The 19,111-nt window shown below is 39.5% G+C and overlaps 1 protein-coding gene across 1 annotated transcript in view; it reads left to right on the top strand.

Annotated features, from left to right (window-relative positions):
- The window catches only part of WDFY4 (WDFY family member 4), a gene marked incomplete at both ends in the record, with an annotated part of 133,028 nt that overhangs the window by 37,067 nt on the left and 76,850 nt on the right, over window positions 1-19,111 (top strand). The window contains 17 exons of the mRNA XM_080347540.1: window positions 1,313-1,544; window positions 3,203-3,354; window positions 3,906-4,017; window positions 4,131-4,321; window positions 5,751-5,903; window positions 6,809-6,882; window positions 7,710-7,871; window positions 9,574-9,665; window positions 10,674-10,773; window positions 11,577-11,782; window positions 12,344-12,513; window positions 13,069-13,194; window positions 13,671-13,832; window positions 13,946-14,143; window positions 15,621-15,738; window positions 16,307-16,464; window positions 16,912-17,150. Coding sequence (XP_080203666.1) covers window positions 1,313-1,544; window positions 3,203-3,354; window positions 3,906-4,017; window positions 4,131-4,321; window positions 5,751-5,903; window positions 6,809-6,882; window positions 7,710-7,871; window positions 9,574-9,665; window positions 10,674-10,773; window positions 11,577-11,782; window positions 12,344-12,513; window positions 13,069-13,194; window positions 13,671-13,832; window positions 13,946-14,143; window positions 15,621-15,738; window positions 16,307-16,464; window positions 16,912-17,150 — 2,645 coding nt within the window. The remainder of the gene's footprint in view (window positions 1-1,312; window positions 1,545-3,202; window positions 3,355-3,905; window positions 4,018-4,130; window positions 4,322-5,750; window positions 5,904-6,808; window positions 6,883-7,709; window positions 7,872-9,573; window positions 9,666-10,673; window positions 10,774-11,576; window positions 11,783-12,343; window positions 12,514-13,068; window positions 13,195-13,670; window positions 13,833-13,945; window positions 14,144-15,620; window positions 15,739-16,306; window positions 16,465-16,911; window positions 17,151-19,111) is intronic.

The following is a 19,111-nucleotide window of genomic DNA, read 5'->3' as shown; positions in this document are numbered from 1 at the left end:
ATTTGTTTTTTGATTTTTGAATGCTCCAGGCTGTCAATATTGATAATGCTGCTTATTTCTGTTGCAGCTCTGGTTGGTATGGTGGTTTTGGTTTTGAATAGAATCCTTCTATTAATTGAAATTTGTAACCTTGGTCTCTTTCTTCTTGTTCTCATATTTCAAATCAATCTCAACACATGCAAAGCTCACTTGTGTGTTTTATACTTCTCTTGTAAAATCAACCTGCTTAATTCCAAATATTCTCTTTCCCATACTTGAGAAAAATGATCTGTCTTCTAAATGCCTTTTGGGACCTATATGCATTTCAAGAATGAAAATTTAATTTAATTTGCCTTCCTTTAAATGAGACTGAAAGTCATCAATAAAACCAGGCCTAAGCTTTGCAATTGATTAAAGAATTCACAGCAAATGTGTTTAACATACACTGAAACAGCTCATAATAAATAAAACAAGCATTTAGTAAATAAAAGACGGTCCCGGTGCTGGGGTCTCTGACATGATGCAAGTCTTCATCTTGATGTTTACAGTGAAGAAAAGATTGTGTAAGAAATTTGAATTGCACAAAGGCTGTTAACAATACCAAAAGCTATTTTTGCATGGTCGAGCTGGGAGGGGGTGGGTGGGTAGGTTATTACATTGCAGCAAACCTAATATTTTTCCACTCAAGTATCAAGTCCTGCCTCCTAGCATGAGGAGCCCCGTCTTTTACATCTCAGTAGTGAGATCAGCAAATGCTAGGAGTCTGTCATCCTAACAATAAACTTTTAAAGGCAGGGCTAAGCCCTGAAATAAAATATAGTTTCTCACTACCAAAAAAATTCCAACTACTTCCTACTAGAGCTGCCCAAATTTAAATAGAATGACTTTGATACAAAAAAATAAATGGTCCAATTTCCTAAGCTGTAGCATTTTCACTGCAAGTAACTGATGCACTTGGACATTCTACACTCTTCAAAAACTGTTTATTCTCTAGGTGCCTAGTACCATGTGCAATCTGTAGCTTGACTGTATTGAAAGTCACAGTCAGTGTTATGAAGTTTAGAAGGGGAAAAATAAGTCTGGGGTCAAGATAAGGTTTTTCTTTACCAACACTTGAAATAATTTTGTTTGTGTGTTTTGAACAAAAAGTAGACTAAACTTTCCAAAATGCTTGTATTTGTGATACTTCTGAAAGTCCAGTTTCTTAACAGTGTTTCACAGCTGACTGAGACTTCACTGAGGAAACAGGCAGCAAGCAGTACCTTCCAGGGCCAAGACCTTAATGCTCCCCAAATGTACTGGGTCTCCTCAGTGAACTCTTTCTCTGTTGCAGATACAGTACCTCCAGCCCTTACCAGGTACCTGTATTTCTATGGAACCCTCTTCCTTTATTGATGTCTATGGGTACATAGCTACTCCTCGAATTTGGAAACAGAGGTCCTCCTTGATCTGGCGCCTTGGCCCTACATATTTATTTGAAGAAGCCATCACTGTGGAAACCATGGAGATGATTAATAAGCTTGGCCCACAGTATTGTAGCAATTTCCAAGCAGTACAGCTTCAAGGTATGTAATTCTCTTATCCACCACTACGTGTTTGTTAGGGCAATGCTCTTTATTCTTATAATCTGTGATTAGTATTCCAGCTATGCCTAGAGCTCACTCTAAAAGCCTGGAACTCTGTTACTGAGTGGTGTACAAGATCATAGTAAGATACCATGATGATCTTGTCACATACTGTAAACTGGGCAGAAAAAGAAGGGCAGGAATCAAGCATCTGGAGAGGAGAGAGGGATAACATGTCCTTGAGGAGACACAAAATTGGATTTTCTGATGGACAAACATTAAAGCAGCAGCTTTAATTGAGATGTTCCACATTTATGGTGCTACAGAAAAACATGACAGAAAAAGAAGCATCATCTTTAGTTGCAAATGCCTGCAGAGTCGGAGAGCACAGGGGAGAAGAAGACTAGAGGAGTAAGTTAGATTCTGTTTAATGAAGAGGCTTTTTAAATAAAGTATATACTGTTAGTTTCAATTATTAAACAGGCAGACAAAACATTTCAGTTGATGAACAAAACATTAATCAATAAATAGTGCATTCACCTCTCTGCTAGAGCTTGGGATGAAATGTGATGGTGATCTCCCATTTGAAAAGAGCAGAATAATCAGACCTGGTGATGCTCCAACCTAAAGCACATCAAAAATACTGTCTGAAAGTACACCTTCAGATTGCTGTCTCTCTAGACAAAAAAACCTAAATCTCCAAGTCAAGCAGGGGAAGGAGTTGATGAAAAAAGGAATTATATCAAAATACAGCCTTAAAATAAAAATATTATACCCATAGAAGTCAGAAGGATTTCATTTTGAAGTGTTGAGTCCTTATGAAGTCTGGGGTGCTTGTTTTCTGCACGCTGGTCTTCCCAGCTGGACTTGGATGCTAATCATGGACTGTAGCCATCTGACTTAATCATTAGTCTGTGTCTTACTGGAAAGAAAATAGGTGACACAGTCTTGGAGCATTTGCTTCTAGTTGATCTTCATGCAGAACATGTACTAATTCTTTTTGCATATAAGGACTGTGTCACCAGAATTAGTAAACAGTTTCATAAATCATCTGTTTTCCCAGTCTATAAAATTGGCAAAAATAGAAGATTTTTTAAATAGGTACACACAGTTTTTCCAAGTGTGAGTAGGAATACAAAACTCTTTCAAGAAAAGTAGGTGCAAATGACATACAATCATTAAACTGGTGACCCTGGTACTTCTTAGAAACTTCCCATAAGTTGTGTGTTGTCAGCTCTGAACTTTTGCCTCTGTCCATTTTCTCCTATGTGAATGTTTGCTCCTAGTACCCCTGAGAAAGCTCCCGTTAACATGGAAGACCTCCTCAGTGTTTTCTCTGCCCAGAAAGTTTGTTTAAAAAATAAAGGTTTATTCTGGACTTCTCTGAGCTTCATGAGATACTGAGAGAGGATGCAGGATCTACACAATGCAATGGGCAGAGGAGACAAGCCAAGCACATCTCATATTGGTGCTTATGCTGGCAAACTGCCATGGGCATGTTGCAAAGGGTGAGGGCATTTTTCTGACCATATTTAAGTAAAAATCAGATTCCTATCTAAACTTTGGTTTCCTCCAGTTATTCTTCATCTGCCTCTATCCTGTCTTACATGCTGAACATGCAAAGATCCTTCAGAGACTTATTGTCGCTCTTGTTTTAGATGAGGACAAGTACAGTGATCATAATCCTACACCTCTGGTCGCAGAAGATAAGATTTCATTTGGAATCAATTTTGTATGCTCATCTCTCACTACAGTCCAAGATATAAAGATCTCCTACAATGAAGTGGATGGCCGTCTGATTGCCAAAGAGGTCACAAATTTCTCTCATTTGTCTTAAACATGTTTTCTTTAGTTTCTGATTGGTTTCCTTGAGCAAAGCTTGTGACTTTCTTAGTTACATAACTTCAGTGATTTCTAACCCCCGCCCCCGCCCCGCCTCCCTGCTTCTCTTCCAGTTCCTTAACTCCATTCTACTAATGGTTTTGTTCTCATCTGTGGAGAGGAATAAATTGGACAGTGTCAATGTTAAAAGCCTTTTTTTGAAACAGCAATAGAAGCCATAATTTTCAGGTCTAATGATAATTTGTTTCAGTCTGTGATTTCTTAATGCCTCCACAATGACCATTCACATGCTATTCTACCATTCTCACCAATGCCAAGCCTAAAAACATGTCAAAGTGGTGGGGTTGTGGGATATTTGAGGTGGGTGAGTGTTTGTCCTATCAACCTTGAAGGGAAAATAAAGGTTTTCATAGTCTAAAAGTAATAAAAAATCTAAATTATTAGAGTGTCTGGTTGTTAGTTTTTGTCTCCCTAATACTGCCACAGTTTCTCCTAGCATGCCTCTTTTGTCTGTTTTAGATTGGGATTAACTCTCGGGACAGTTCAACTCCAATATTCCTAGTTAAGAATATAGCTGGACACCTCTCAGGTTCCTTGCGAACTATTGGATCAGTTGCTGTGGGCCAATATGGTAAATACACTATGCCTTAATGTTTCGTATTTTTTAAGAGTTGGGCATTTCTCTGTCCAGTAACAAATTTAGTCCATGCAACTTCCTGGTCGAGTAACACTGTGATTTCCTAGGGGTAAGACTGTTCCAGTCCTCTCCAGCAGCTACTAGCCTGAACTTCATTGGAGGCCCTGCCATTCTCCTGGGTCTCATTGCTATGGCCTGTGATGACCACACCATGTATGCAGCTGTCAAAGTTCTCAACTCCATCCTGAACAGTAGCCCAATGAGTGAAAAATTGATGAGGCACATGCATGGATACCAGGTAGATACTCTTCTGTTCCTTCATTCTGGTTATAGTATTTCCCTTGGAGAACCTTATCCCAAAACCTATAAAAAAACAAGCATATCCTGGTATTTATGATTAGAACTTTCTAAGTTATGAATCTCCGAGAAGGGGATATAGACTAGTGCTCTAAATTCTGTGCTTACTCTCCCTGGGAACCTCTATAATGATTTAGCTGCTAATAGTAAGGTAAGGACAGATGCTTCTTGGCCAGATGTGATTTAGTAAACTAAATAAGCCAGTGCAGCAGATTTGTGAGTGGCCCACCCTTCGCCTTTCACCAACACACTTGATCCCTTCCACAAAAGACTAAGTCTCATGCAGACCTGCTTTTTCCCTTCGGCTCATGAAGCCTAAGGTTCCTCTTTGCAGACTGCCAAGTGTAAGACCAACAATGAATTCCTGTGGCTTGGTCTTCACTCTGCATTAGGAATTGTGCTGATATAAATAAGTGTTGTTTGGATTTCATTGATTAAGTTTGTCCTAAGTTCATCTTTCAAACCTGAAAGCTCTGCATACTGAAGAGTTTGGTTGTATTTAAGCACTATATACGTAATATTGGATGAGTTAAAGCTCAAGTGTGAGGTTTCTGTTCAGTATCATCTACTTTATGCTGTGTAGGCAAAGCAGAGTCTTATGGAACAGAAAAGCCTTTAACAGAGCTGGTTTCAAATGAGACTCTTAGTATTATGGCTTCATGAATGATTTATTATAAACTTTATATTTTCCCATTTTGTGAGTTGTTCATAAATTGGTCCTGATTTATATGAATATGTTTATCATACTTGGATATTGCTTGCCCAATCCTTTCTTGAAGGTGAATGCCAGCCTCTAGATGTGTATGAACTGGTCCTTTCGACTTCATGCCGAATAGTGATCTCTCCATGTAGCTGATCATCATGTTGCAATGGAGTGGCTTTCTGAACAATTTTGTCACTGTATAAGGAATTCAAAGGTAGACTCAGTTGAAAAACTGACAATGTTTCCCACAAATGTCTTTCATTTGAAGAGGTCAACATTAATATTGTTTCTTAAACACTATTTCCAAGCAACTAAGAATACATTTATGAAGAATAGTGCAGAAAACCTACCGTGATTATTTACTTTTTTTTATGTTGTTTTTTGTAAATTCCATTCAACATAATAAGGCATATATTTTGCTCCTGTTCACTGTCACAGAGTTGTCAAACTTGTTCAAAAACTTACCCTTTCACTTACTGCACTAAATTTTATGCCTGGACTGAAACCTTTGCTGTCTTCATAATGTTGATTTAAGATGTATGCATGCATGACTAGTACAGCCAAGTAAACAGTGCATTTGTCTTGAATTAAAAAATAGTCTCATGTATTAGTTTTTGAATACACATTTATACTCTGCAGATACTTATTAAGTCTTTTTTTTTTTCAGGTACTGACCTATCTGCTGAAGAGTAAGACACAGCTGTTGAACAACAGGATTTTGCAGTTAATGTTCTCCTTAGTGGGCACAGCTGAGCTTGGCTTTGAGTCTTCAGTCATCAAGAATTGTAGTGCATTTCATCATGTTCTGTGCAACTTTGAGGTAAAACTGTGGATGTTACTTTATGGATTTGGCTGTATTAAAGGTGGCTTTATAGTATGAGGTCTAGTTTACTCATAGCACTTCATGGAGCTAGTATTTGGGACAGAGTGGTGGGTGATGATTTTCCACACTGTGGCTCACCTGAGGTGGTGGTAGCTCCTGAAATGGCATGTACTTTGTCACCATATCTCCCCAGTGTGCCCCAGTACAGTTTCTGGAGTGTTCCTGGAGACCCTGAGGGTCTGGTTTACAGGGCTAGCTCAGAAGCAGCAACTCCTCACACTGGTAGGAATTTCCCAGTGTTAGCAATCAGGACACATAGCCACGGGCGTAGTTATATGCGGTGCTTTATTTCAGCGCTGGGAAACCAGGGGTTCGCACCCAAAGCTGGCTTCTCTGGTCAGTTTAAGTTACATAGTATTTATACAGTCCATTCACATACATATTCATATATTCATTAAGATATGTAACGGTTACTCAACATTGATTGCAACATCGATTGCAACATCTTGGAACTATTTTGATCATGTGCAGTGTCCTCTGGTGGTCTTTCGGGGGGTCTTCAGGATGAAGTAAGTAGTCTTCATCACTTCTGTCCCTTTCACCTTTGGGTACTGCACAGACGTACTACTTCTATAGCTAGATAACCGCTGACTTGCTCAACCTCCGGAGATACTGCATGTACTTCTCCTCACTCTATGCGTATTTAGGCTAAGATAAAGCTAGGTTGTTAAGATAAGTGTATACTCAAACACGATATGCTTGAACATCCTTTCAGGTACAGTTTACAAAACTGATTCATCCTTTCAGGAACATTTTGTAAAACTGGTTCTGTTACTAACAACAGGTTACTGTTCTCTCAGGCCAGCAGAGCAGTAAAATCTCTGATTTCCTTTGTCTTTCAGCTTTGGGTGAAAGCACCAGAAAATCTTGACCTTGCTCTTTTTTCACATCTTAAGGAGATCTTGCAGTCCTCCAGGTATGCAAGCCAGTGTCTGAATCAGAAATATGTGTGACAAACTCATCTGTAACCTGTAGCTGGAACTGAGGTGTATGTGAAAAGTCCAATCCTAGCTAGATACAGTGATCTCCAGGCATGAATCATTCCTATATTGCTCCTTTAAGTCTGGAGTTAGTGATTTGATCAGCCCCTGAGTTGACTGCGGAGTCAAACTGGGAAAATCTATTTGGTGACCTGGTTCACATGTAACTGCTGTTGTATGATGGCAGTTTTAAATGTCTGATGGGGAGAAGAAATCTAAATGTTTAAACTGAGTATGTAATAATTAAAAAAAAAATCAGTAATTTGTGTTTAAAACCAAAACACAACACAGGAAGACTTTTTATAATTATAATTTCTTAATCAGCTGTACTAGAGGTAAATGTATCTGAAGAGACATAACATGGCAGAGAGGCTAAGTAGAGCAGGATAGTAGATTCCTTCTTTTTGGTACCAGAAAGATCTATGCGGTGCTGTCTGGTGTCCTTTACTGAGTTTTACAAGAATAGCATTTGTTACCACCAACTCACTGCTTGAAAATTGATTTTTATTTATTTATTTATTTTTTTCTTTGAACTCGTTGAAATGCAGCATTTTCTGGGGGAGAGGGCAGATGGGCTGGGTAGAGAACACATGAAGTTTTCAGATCTCCATTGCTGACACACATTCAGTTTATCTGACAGTGCTTGAAATGCTTCCAAGGCAACATTAGAAGTCAAAGGTGTAAAGTATCAGCACAACCCGAGAACCCAGCAAATTTGGTTCTTTCCAGTAAAGCTTTTAATAGGCTTTGTGCTTTTTTATAGACATGGATGTCAGAATGCTGCAGTTGCCTACCAGGTGCAAATGGTGCCCAAGCTCATTTTCCTCTTCAATGATCCCGAAATACGTAACTCCAGGATCACCGTGGTTTGCACTATCCTCTCCCATTTGTTGCAAGGATACTTTAACACAAGAGATGTTCTCAGGTAAATTTCAAGTCTAAAAGTTTTTTTCAATTTGCAGATGAGCTATACTGCCAGTGTTGGAGACAGCTCTATAGTAGAACTTCTTTCACCTCATCTTTGGTAGCAGCCTCCAGATCTTTGGCAACTGCAAAATCCCCATTGATGGAAAACTCTTTCGTGCCATCAAGACAGAATTCAGTCCAGTCTTATGTTTGTTTACGTTTATGTGAAGATGGGTTGGGCAATGACCTTTACAATGATGGCACAAACAAGTCTGGTGATATGACTGAGACTACTCAAAGTCTATACTAAATATTTGGTTTCCTTAAAGCCTGCCCCTAAAGTATTTCAATCACTATGGTATTGCCACTTGACCCTAGTCAACTACATACCTAATGTTGTTGTCTTGGTTTACATCCCAGTAACTATCCTTTTTGTTCTTGAATTTCAATCAGTTAACATATATTAGTCAGGATTTCATGAAGCAAGGAATTAATCCCTTGTTTGCTTTCCACAGAATGTAAACACTGTGCCATTTTATATTCCCAACCTAGTTGCATCAGCCTGCAGCCTGTGAACTGAGGAAGGCATACATAGTGCTGGCTACAGCCAGCTAACTCCAGGGAAATGCACTGCACAGATGACAGCTCTTTTTAAAGCTTTTTGGCTTAATAAAATGTACTTTTAAAAATGCAGTTGCATGTCAAACCTGTTGTCTCTGCAGTCAGCCTTTTGTTCTGTTGAAGAGTAAAAGTACCTCAAGTAGATACTGTGGAGTAAGCTAATACATGAACTTACTGCAAGCTCATATGTGAACTTACTGCTTCCTAGCTGTTTTGTGGAATTACCTGTATGTATGTTCATACTTCCTACCCTGGGTTTGTAGGACTTAGTTTATTCTTTTTTCATACAGGTGTGGGTAGTGGATTTAGTACATCATATTTGTGATGTGGTAGGGAGTCTGAATGAGCATTTTTCTTAAAATATCATGTTTTGTTATTCCATTGTAATTTGTTAGGCAGACACATGAGTGTTGAGCAAGTAGATAAAGACAGTCCCTATCCTTCCATATCCAGGAGACCAGTGACTATATCAGGATTTCCCCAGCACTGAAAGGTGCTGTGGTTTTTGCTAGTCCCAGACTTTTGACACATCAGTGGAAATTGCTGCAGAACAAGTGGTGTTCTGTCCCTTAAGAAATGCTCTTCTTGTGGGGAGGAGGAGGTTATGTACTTGCACTAAGTGTGTATGTCATACTAATCTATCTATGGTTAGAAACAGGCAATCTGTGAAAGCAAGCTGCAGATTTCCAGTTCTCCTCCCTGAGTAGCTGCTGGTATTTCTCTGTGCTCCTCTACATGCTTGGAAACCAAGTGGTGATAACAATGCCACAGGGAGTTCAGAATCTTTTGTACAAGTAGTGTGTTTAACTCAGTATTGCTTTCCTCATGGTGAAAGTTCTTTAAAATCAAGAGAAAAATGAAAAAGTTTCCATAGTAAAACAGATATTACCTGCACTTGTAGACCAATGTCATTTTTATTTGCTTCCTAGTTTATGAACCGTTGCATTCCTATTTCAACCCCAGTTTCTGCAACTGTTAGAATTTCCTGGAGTTGTCATTAACAGTCATTGGTAATGAGTATTGAGATTTGCATTGAATCTCAAAGGAATTAAATGAATGTCTTTCTGCTGACCAAAACTGGTTCCTTCTTCCTCTGCAAGGATTGGATTGTTCCTTGTTTACACTTTGAAACCTTCTTCTGTGGATGAAAATCAGATTTGCCTGGACAGTGCGGCTGAGATGCCTGACGAAGGTGAGGAGCTACCTTTGGTGTATATGTTCTGATGGATAAAGTATTGCACTTCTTCCCCAGGGCATGACGGACCCTAAATGAAACATAGTGCTTCTGCCTCCAGTGGCAGGAAGAGACACCATTCAAGTGACTTCACCTGGAAAGGGACAGGCTGCATTGAGGTGACCTGAATTTTTGGGAAAACTTACATTGCTACGAAGGCCTGATGCGAAGAATAGTGAAGTGACAGTCACTGTGTATAAATCCAGGGAGATCTGACCTACAGCAAAATCCTTCTCCTCCTAAGGGAGTTCCCCTTTTGCCCTATCTCTACTAATAAGTCAACAGTGCTTCAGCTGCCTTGTCTAGAGCCTACACAATATTGTATTTCACAGATATACACAGAGATGAAGGCCATTAAATTGAAATTGCCCCAAAGCTAACATACTGAGTTATTACAAGGAATAAAAATTTCTCTTGGCATCCTGGATTTTCCATGAACATTTTGCTATACTTACAGTTGGAACTCCACACCTTTTAATATATCTGTGGATTTATGTCAGCTTTGTGTGTGGGAACGTCCAGTCAGCTGGCTCGTTTGTTGTGATCTTTCAGTTGAGATTTTATTAGTTATTGCAGCTCTAAATGATATATTATATTAAAGACACATTGATAACTCCAGTTTGTATACATAGACCTCACAGCTAGGCAATACAAGTCAGATCGCCTGTTTACTTTTCCTTCTCTAGTTAACCTGAGATTGTTTCCTGTGGATTATTATTCAACATGTAGTCTGTATGAGTTGTCAGTGACTCTAAAGAGAGGACTTTGACAATGCAAGCACTGGTCATTTCTGATGTTAGCAGGAATTCTTGTGTCTGGAATCTGATGTCTGCATCTTTTTACTTTGAAAAGATTGATATAAGGTCTTCCATTGGACTAATCTGGTGCAAACAAGGTTGTTCATCAAAGCAATGGAACATGTGTTTTGTCTCTTCATTACTCTTTATAACTTTCTGATATTTGTAGCCTTAAGCCAAACATCTGGAAAGACAATCTGGCTTCGAAACCAGTTACTGAAAATGCTGTTAGATGTACTGTGCTCAGACAAACTTCATCTGTCCTCTGAGTAAGTAATAACAATTTAGGAAGGCATGGGTGTCTCTGTCTTCTAGATTTCATCTTTACTGTTGTTTGACAGGACTAAAACCACAAATAATATTTGAGTCTCAACAAAATAGTAAGAAAGAGCAAACTGGATTCAGAGGGTTTCTTTTGTCACTGATTTATCTGGCATTCACACTGATGCATGATCCATCCACATATCTGATCTCCATTTTAAAAAAAGTTTCATGTTTTGGAAAATGCCTCAAAAGAGGAATTTTGATATTGCTGTTTCTTCTGCATTGCAAGAGCTGAAGAAACCCCAGCTGTGTTTCAAAATCAACTTAGTCTAATGTGGGATTACGTGCATCCCCCCATGAACATGCAGTTACTACAGTTCTACCTTGTATGACAGAAAGGTTGAGGTCATAGTGCTGTGTGCTGTAACTGTGCATTTTCACTAGTTAACCTATCCTGGACTTCAAACTGTAAACCAGAATTTTGAATTTCATAGGTTGAAAATTCTAGTCTGTGATGTAGTTTTACCTCCCTCCATCACCGATACACTATCTCAGAAGGAGCTTCATGTCAACAAACTTTTTTTTTGTCTGACAGTAATATAAGTTGGGATTTAGTAGGAATTACACGACTATGTTGAGGAGTCTGTTGTTAAATCTTTGTACTTCTCTGTTGTGGTAAACCTTTGATCAGACTTTCTCTAGAGAAACTTCAGATTCTAAATCACTTAGAGATAATTTTAAATAAAATCTCCTTTCTGCCTTTCACCATGTCTCCTTTCATGTACTTTCATTTACCTGTTTGTGCTAGGGAACAAGAAGAGACATTTTTGGCACTGGGGCCAGACTGGTTTCTGCTGTTCACACAGAGCTACGTGCACTCTAGCACAGTTGTGCTTGGAATCAAACTACTTCTGTGCTTCCTCCACAATCGTTTGCTGCTGAACAAATTCAAGGAGGGGATTGTGGCTGGGCACTGGCTGGAAAACAGCTCTGCAGGGTTGAGTATTCTAATGGGTATGTGTCAGTTTAATACTCCTGAAACAATCTCTTGATCCAGCTCAGTGATAGGAGATCACTGAAGTAGGTTACAGGAGAATTCCCACTGATCTCAGTAGACCAAGAATTGATATTACTTTCTAAGGCAAGCTTGTCCTAGTACTTCAGCTTTTCTGTGCTGAAGAGTGGAAAGCATTGTTTCTCCCTTGCATCACAGTTGGAATCTCTGGTTACCAGTTGCAGTGAGAAGTATCTTTTCGTTTTGCATAAAGCCAGGCTAGTTGATAAGCCTGAGAGGTGTCAAGATGTCAGCTTATGGCCTGAAATCTTCTGTTTCTTTAAGATGTGTTAATCTTGCTTTATAGTTCTGAGAAAGGCAAGAGAAAGGAAGAATAATTCAGGTAGAATCACCCGTAACAAAACTTGATAGTGGGTTCTTATCTGTTAGTCTGAGAAAGTTTTGTGAACTGTTAATATTGCAGCCTAACAGAGTATTGAGTGCCATGGGACACAGACAAATTAGGATAATTCATTTTTAGAGACTTCCTCAGTGTGTTTTCCTTTTCTTTTCCTTTAAAGATAATTTAAAAACTCAGCCTGCGGTGCCTGACAATGGCTCCTTCTTGATTTTTGGGTTTTCTGTGTTGCAAAGATGTCTGATGGATCATGTCCACATCCCCGAGATCTACTTGCTTGTGTCAGGGCTTTTTCTGGCAACTCCACAGTCTGAACCACCTGAAGCAGCCAAGGTATGAAAAAAAATAATGGACAAGCATGAAGCTGCTATTGCTTTACTACTTTGGCATTTTGTGGCCTTTTCTATGAAAGGTTTGTCAGGCAAGTTAACCTTATTCAGTTTTTGTCATAGTTAAAATTAGTCATTTATACATTAAAAACTAAGTAATTAACTTTGATTTAAGGAAAATTGTGCTCAGTACAAACTTGTTCATTCAAGTGTTAAATGTCATTTAACTACTGTGTTTTAGAAGGTAATTCAGATTAGCTTCTCTGTCTGTTATTACATTGTCAACACTCAAAATCTCAGAATTAGTGGATTTGGGTGCTTTTCCCCAGTGTCCTGAGAAGCCATAAGGCATTCTTGCCCTGGAGGTGCCAAAGAAATCTTTCAGAAGAAGACAAACCATTAGGGCTATCCTGGGGAAACACATTTAGTAAGAGAGGGAGGAGCTGCTGGAAGTGATCATGTTTTGGGATTTTTTCTGATGTGGACAGAGCAGGCACTGTTCTTGATGTATCACAAATAATTCCCATCTCTTCTTGAAATATGTCTCTTCCTATTGTAGAAAGATCTTGAATCTATGTTGCAGTGGATCTCGCAGCACCACCTTACGGAGAATGTTCTCAAAATTGGGTTGTGTGCAGAGGCAGCTGTTTTATTGCTGGAAATGGTTAGAGTTACTGTGGATAAGGTAAGTGTTGTGTTGTGAGGACAGGGCAGTATGAATGGTAGAATAAACTGCTTGAGTGTGTCAGATGTCAGTGGCAGTCCTTACCTGTAGCCCCTGGCCTTCCTCTACCCTCACAGGGCAATACTGAGCATAGCAGTGAGCAGGGACTTCAAAACGTCAACACAACTATTGACCTGGTTATGTTACATAGCAGAAGATATGATGGGCTCACGTTTCAGAACTTCTGAACATAAAGATAGATCTTACCCACAGCATTACCCATTTTGTTAATTCTTGATGATGAGGTGATACCACCTTTTTGATTGGGTGTATCTTCAATCTACAAGCTCAGGTTGGCTACCTGTGCCTTGCCTGACTTGTCTGTGTCCATGTCATGTTTACTTAGTTGCTTAGGAATACCTAAAGAGGAGCAGAGATAAGCTTATATGAATCAAAGGAATTCTGCCTTGACTAGATGCGCATTTGTCTGTGTTCAGCCTATTGCAGATGCAGAAGGCTCCTGGGAGATTGCCTATCCAGTGAATGTTATCCAGTTTCTGTGCTTGATCTATCACAGTTATACTCAGGACCCCATGTGGCACTGTCCTGACTTCTTGAAAACTTTGGCTATGGTTGCTTTCCATTCTGGACCACCTAAGGTACGTGCGTTTAAGCCAGCACAAACCCTTCAGATCAGAGACAGGTTACTAGGAGAAAAAAATCGATTTGAAGGATATTATGAGTTAAAACACATTGCTGTCTGTTTCCACAGGGAGCTTCTGAAGGTCTTTTGTCTCCTGATGGTCCAGCCATTGCTGAAGGGAAAGGCTGTGTTGATCCCTCTTCTCTCCCACTCCTACCACACCCTGCCAAGAAACATGTGTGGGATTTTGTGCAAGTTCTCCTCATGGACAGTCTTCTCAACATCCCAGCAACCAAACAAGGGCATCCACTTGAACTGCTTCTTGAGGTCTCTCTTGTAGTCATCCAGCTTTACTGCTCTACCTTTCACTGGGGGTGGAATGACAGGAGGTGTCCTGCTAGTGGCCAAGTGAAAAAAAAAGTGCCAACCGTCATGAGGGGGCGTATTCAGTCAGCCTTTTCAGCAGCCTAGGATAAGGTTGGGATCACGGCTCCCAGAGGGTTTCTGGTGCTTCCTAGTGGAATGGAATTCCTACTTTTTTCACAAGGAAGAAAGGTCTTTTCTGCCTGCTCTGTATTCATGTGAACTAAGAAAATGCTGCCCCTAGACAACAACAAAGGCATTTATGAAACAACATTTAACATTGAAGTAAAGTATAAAAAAATTCTCTTTTCCTTAGTAATACCTGCTTGTCATTAGAGCAACCCTTGAATTCGTTGCAAACAGAAAATTTCACATGGAGCATTCCTGTGTACTGATTTTTGAGACAACATTTCTTTTCAGTCCTCAAATAAACCAAAAGCAATTGTCTCCACTTTCAGGACAGATTAATACAATCTATAACAGTTGAGTCTGGGTTATGTATTTCAGCCACTCAAAGCACTGGAAAGAGTCAGAGTAGCCTGAAGAAAGGGAAAGTGGAAAATTTAGGCTTCAGCTTCAAATTGTTGACAGTCCAGATGTCCCAGATGTGAGTTCTGATGCAGAATGTACTGTAGATAGTAATGAAGATAAGCCTGACTACAACTGTCATGAGTTAAATTGTCTTATGGAGCAGCACTTTCCCCTGAAGGCTCATACAATAGCATCTGAAGGCTTGGTAGAGTTTAAAATAGAAGATGGCTCTTCTGACTATCTGAATCCTGAGCCTGTTAAGTGGAGCTGAAATACCCTGAGGGCAAGATCTCTCTGAGGCCACCCATGAAGCCAGGTTGTGGCCCTGTACAAAAGCTTGTTTGTGTTTGGTGTGCGGAGGGTAACTGGCTGTCAACTAGAGAGTAAGATTTCCTTTTTTCCCAGCTCGGGTATGAGGTTCTGCCATCTCATCTACTGCCCAGTAACTACCCACGTGTGCACTCTTGCTGAATTCTCTATGAGAGGTACCATGTTCCCTTTGCACAGAGGAGTACACCAGATCTCTGCATCTACATGTAACTGTGAATTAGCTGGCAAAGATAAATTCTCAGCCTGCAGCTGCTGTTTCATATGCCCACACCAAGGGCGAAAGTGTGCAAGGGTGGTAGAATGACTGTCCTTGCTCTTTTTGTGCTGTTTTTGCCCTCCTCTTCCTAACATGGTGCCTATGTGTTTAAGAGAAATGTTGAGCTGCCTCAGTACTGAGTGTCTCTTGGAATTTCTTCTTGCTTATTGAGCAAAACTTTTACTGTATCTGAACCTTTGACAGGGATAATCTGCCAAAGATCCACTGAAATCAAATGCCTTTGAATAAGATTTGAAAGTGAATTTGAGTCTGATTTCCTGGTTGTTTTCCTGCTGTACTATTACGTATATTCTCCCTGTACAGGTTTCTCCAGAGGATGCCACCAGTGAGCAGAAGAGACATTTTCAGACAAAACTTTTGCTGTCTGCTATGGATGTTTTCCATGTCAACAGCCAAGGGGAGAGGAAAACAAGACCAAGAGGTGAGTGGTGAGAATCAGATCATTAAGTAGCTGATGTTCGGCATGTAGCTGTGATTTCTAGAGAGGTCCCGAAACAGTAGCTAGGACAGTCCAGCTCAGCAAGCTGGACTGTCCATTCATTCCTGCTGTAGGTCAGTTTGCATAAATTACTGTAGTTTTACTATTTTTTTAGAGAGTCTCCACTTTTTTTTCCTCTTTTTGAGAACACCTTCTAAACATTAAAAATAAAGTACTTAGAAAGAAATTTAGGTTTATCCTTAAGTGCTTCTGAAAACAACCCTGATACATTAGTTGTTGCTGCTCTCCTTTGAGTCATCAGTTGGACCAGTCCTTCATGATAGTATTTTAGTGAGACTGATTCTGTCCTTAAGATGGAGCCATAATTTCCAGTCTAACTAAGGTTCTAGGTAGACCTAGAACTTTCTTAGACACATCCCACTTCTGAGACTTTACAGCATGAGGTTGTTCCTGTTCCTTCTCAGCCTTGGTAATACTACATCTCGCATATTATTTTTTTTTTGCTTCTCAGTCTGCTTTAGCATAATCAGCCCTCTTGTATCCTCTCCAGGAAGCAGTGATCCTCATGGCACTTCAGAAACAACTGCACCAGTATCCATGATGAATATTGCTCATTTTGCTCAAAAGCTGGTTGAGAAGTTGAACTGTGGAATGTTTGCTGCTGACCCCAAGCAAATCCTGCTCTTCACTGCCAAACAGATTATGGGGGTGACTCACATGAAATTTTTTTCCAACTGTTATTAGCATGTTGTAATATGCTTTGTTTCACATTGAGGTTGTGATACAGCAATTCTCAAGAAGATGGCTGTAATCCATTTGGTGATTGTAATTATTCCTGTTTCCTTGCATGAGCACATAATGGCTCCAAATGACCATCAAAGCTAGATGTTGCAGTCTAAAAATGTGATAGTTAGGTCTTTTATGGCACTGTCTGTCAGCTGTGTACATGTTGCTCAACAGGAACAGATTAATCTCTTCCACAATTCTGGGGACTTCAGCAGAAATACAGGAAAATAGAATTTGTATCTGACAAGTAGTTCAGAGCACTTTTGCTAAAATAAGTTTTCAACAGCTTAAATGAAGTGAGAGGAGCGGATCCTTGGAGAGAGAGTTCTTTGAGCAAGCCAAGTACTCTACTGTTTTGTGTTTTCACAGGTCTCAGAAAGCCCTGTTTCTCAGAAGGAAGTTTTCCTCAGTGCCCTGTACAGCTGTTTAAACAGAGCCATCCTACACTGCCTATCCAGACCACAACAATCGCTGCCTGAACAGTTTAATGTTTTGAATACTCTCAATGTCCTGCAGGAGCAATGGGACATTATTTTTGCAACTTACAACTCAAATAATAATTTTATTGTCTGCCTTATGTACTGCCTTTGCCAACTGAATTCGGGCAGGTATAAATGTTCATCTTAGTATAACATTTGTTTGCATCTCTATGCTATTATCTGTGGGAGTGGGTGCAGAGGGGGAGATTTCACAAAACTTAGGCAATATCAATTTGGCGGAATCACTAGAAGCTGACATTGAGCTGGATTCAGTTAAGCTAAGGACTTTGAATGTAGTATATGTACTGTATCCTAGCAAGCATTTGACCCGTTGGGCTCAGTGCTCTAGGACTCTACTTTAAATAGGGCAAACCTTCTGCTCTGATTTGGTGTCTGTTGAAGTGGTAGAGTAAAGTCACTTGGGGAAAGATGGTTGTTTTCCTCATACACTTTAAAAAATGAAAAAACAGAAGTGTTTTGATGTAATTTTTTAGCATTTAATTTGGAGGAGAGGAAGGTTACTCACGTGCTCAGTATTCTAGAGGCCATAGATTGTCTTTCTGCAAGAAAGTGGAAGCGATAAACTTTTCTTCAATTAGAAGGCTATTTTCTCCTTGAAATACTAGCGAGCAGAAAATTGACTACCACCTCTCTTGCTCAGAGGCAGCTAGTATGTGTGTTTGTGGGTATAATAAGCAAGGCACAGTGGGTGGTAATAACATAATGCTCAATTTTTATTTTTTTTTATTTTGAAAAGGGTGTTTCATTTCAGAGACACCCAGACAAGCTTGCATGTTTGTCTAAACAGAACCCTTAAATCTGCACATATGTTTAATTGCTACTCTTTATTAACCGAAACATCTGTATGTATCTTTTTACTCATCCAGAGTTTCCACCAGTTTACTCATTTCAGAGTAGTAACAGCAGTTAACAAGCTTGAACTGATTTCAGTGGAGCTGGCTCACAAGCCCATCATTAAAATGAGAATCTGGAAATCTTCCTGGGATGTGGGCTAGAGCATGCAGGTGGCCATTCTCTGAGATATCTGCATGGGCTAATTTAGAGTTTTTCTTATCCAGAAGCTATTCCTGTGTGGGTACATTTAAAACATATATAAAAGTGTGCATGGAACTTGTTAATCTTTCTGTTATGGTTATTGTTACTTGGATATGAGTGGCAAAGTCCTGATTGTACTGAAGTTGGGAGTTTTGCCATTGGCTTGGATAGAGGTAGAACATCCATACCGCATCTGTTTGCTGTTCTTACAGGTGATGTGTCTGAGATACTCTTATTAATGTAAGCTGGGGATTTTAGACATCTCTGTTTTGTCAAAAGAAGCAAATATTGGCTAGTGCTTTTTTCACTATAATGATATTTAATGTTTCAATGAAAATCTTCCATGCTGCTTAGATGGTCTGAATTAAATCCATTAATACAGTATCATATCAGAAACTTGCTTCCTGAGGTCTTTTCTTGAATTGTTTTTGTTCCAGTCAGATAACTTCCAGGCCAAAGCTATTGAGATGGGGTAAGGGTTGCTTGTATGTAGCAAGAGTATAAACACAAACAATTACAGAATTGTTGGTGCTATCAAAAATCCAAACATAGCAAATCCAGGGAGTCAGAATTATGGTATTTAAAAGAAAATCAGAAATAAAAATGGTAGCTTTACATACCCAAGAAATTTGACCCTCCCATGTAATAGTGCCTGTTTACAGTTGAAAGAACATAGTATGTTAGTACTGGCTACATATTATATGTAATTGACAGCACTTCTGTGATCAAGCCCATGTTGTCTGGATGCCTTAAGTAAGCCTTTTGCATTTATTGGAAGTATTACTGTTCTGTTGAAATTCCTGGTATCTTTTACCTCCTGACTGGTAAATGATCTGACACTCCCCCACACACACACCCAAAGCAGCACTAACTCTTTGGTCATGGTGATGTTCTCAATTATAATCACATCTACATTATACTAATATCATGGTGCTAAAATTCATGGCTTTATTGTGTTGAGTGCTTTGTAAACTCAATGAACAATCATTGGTGCAAAGAACTTGGACTAAGTACAGCAAGGCAGTGAGGCAGTG

This window comes from Nesoenas mayeri, assembly GCF_963082525.1.
Source record: "Nesoenas mayeri genome assembly, chromosome: 7".
Lineage (NCBI taxonomy): Eukaryota > Metazoa > Chordata > Aves > Columbiformes > Columbidae > Nesoenas > Nesoenas mayeri.
The sequence above is the reverse complement of the archived record's forward strand: the minus strand, read 5'-3'. Positions and strand labels throughout refer to the sequence as shown.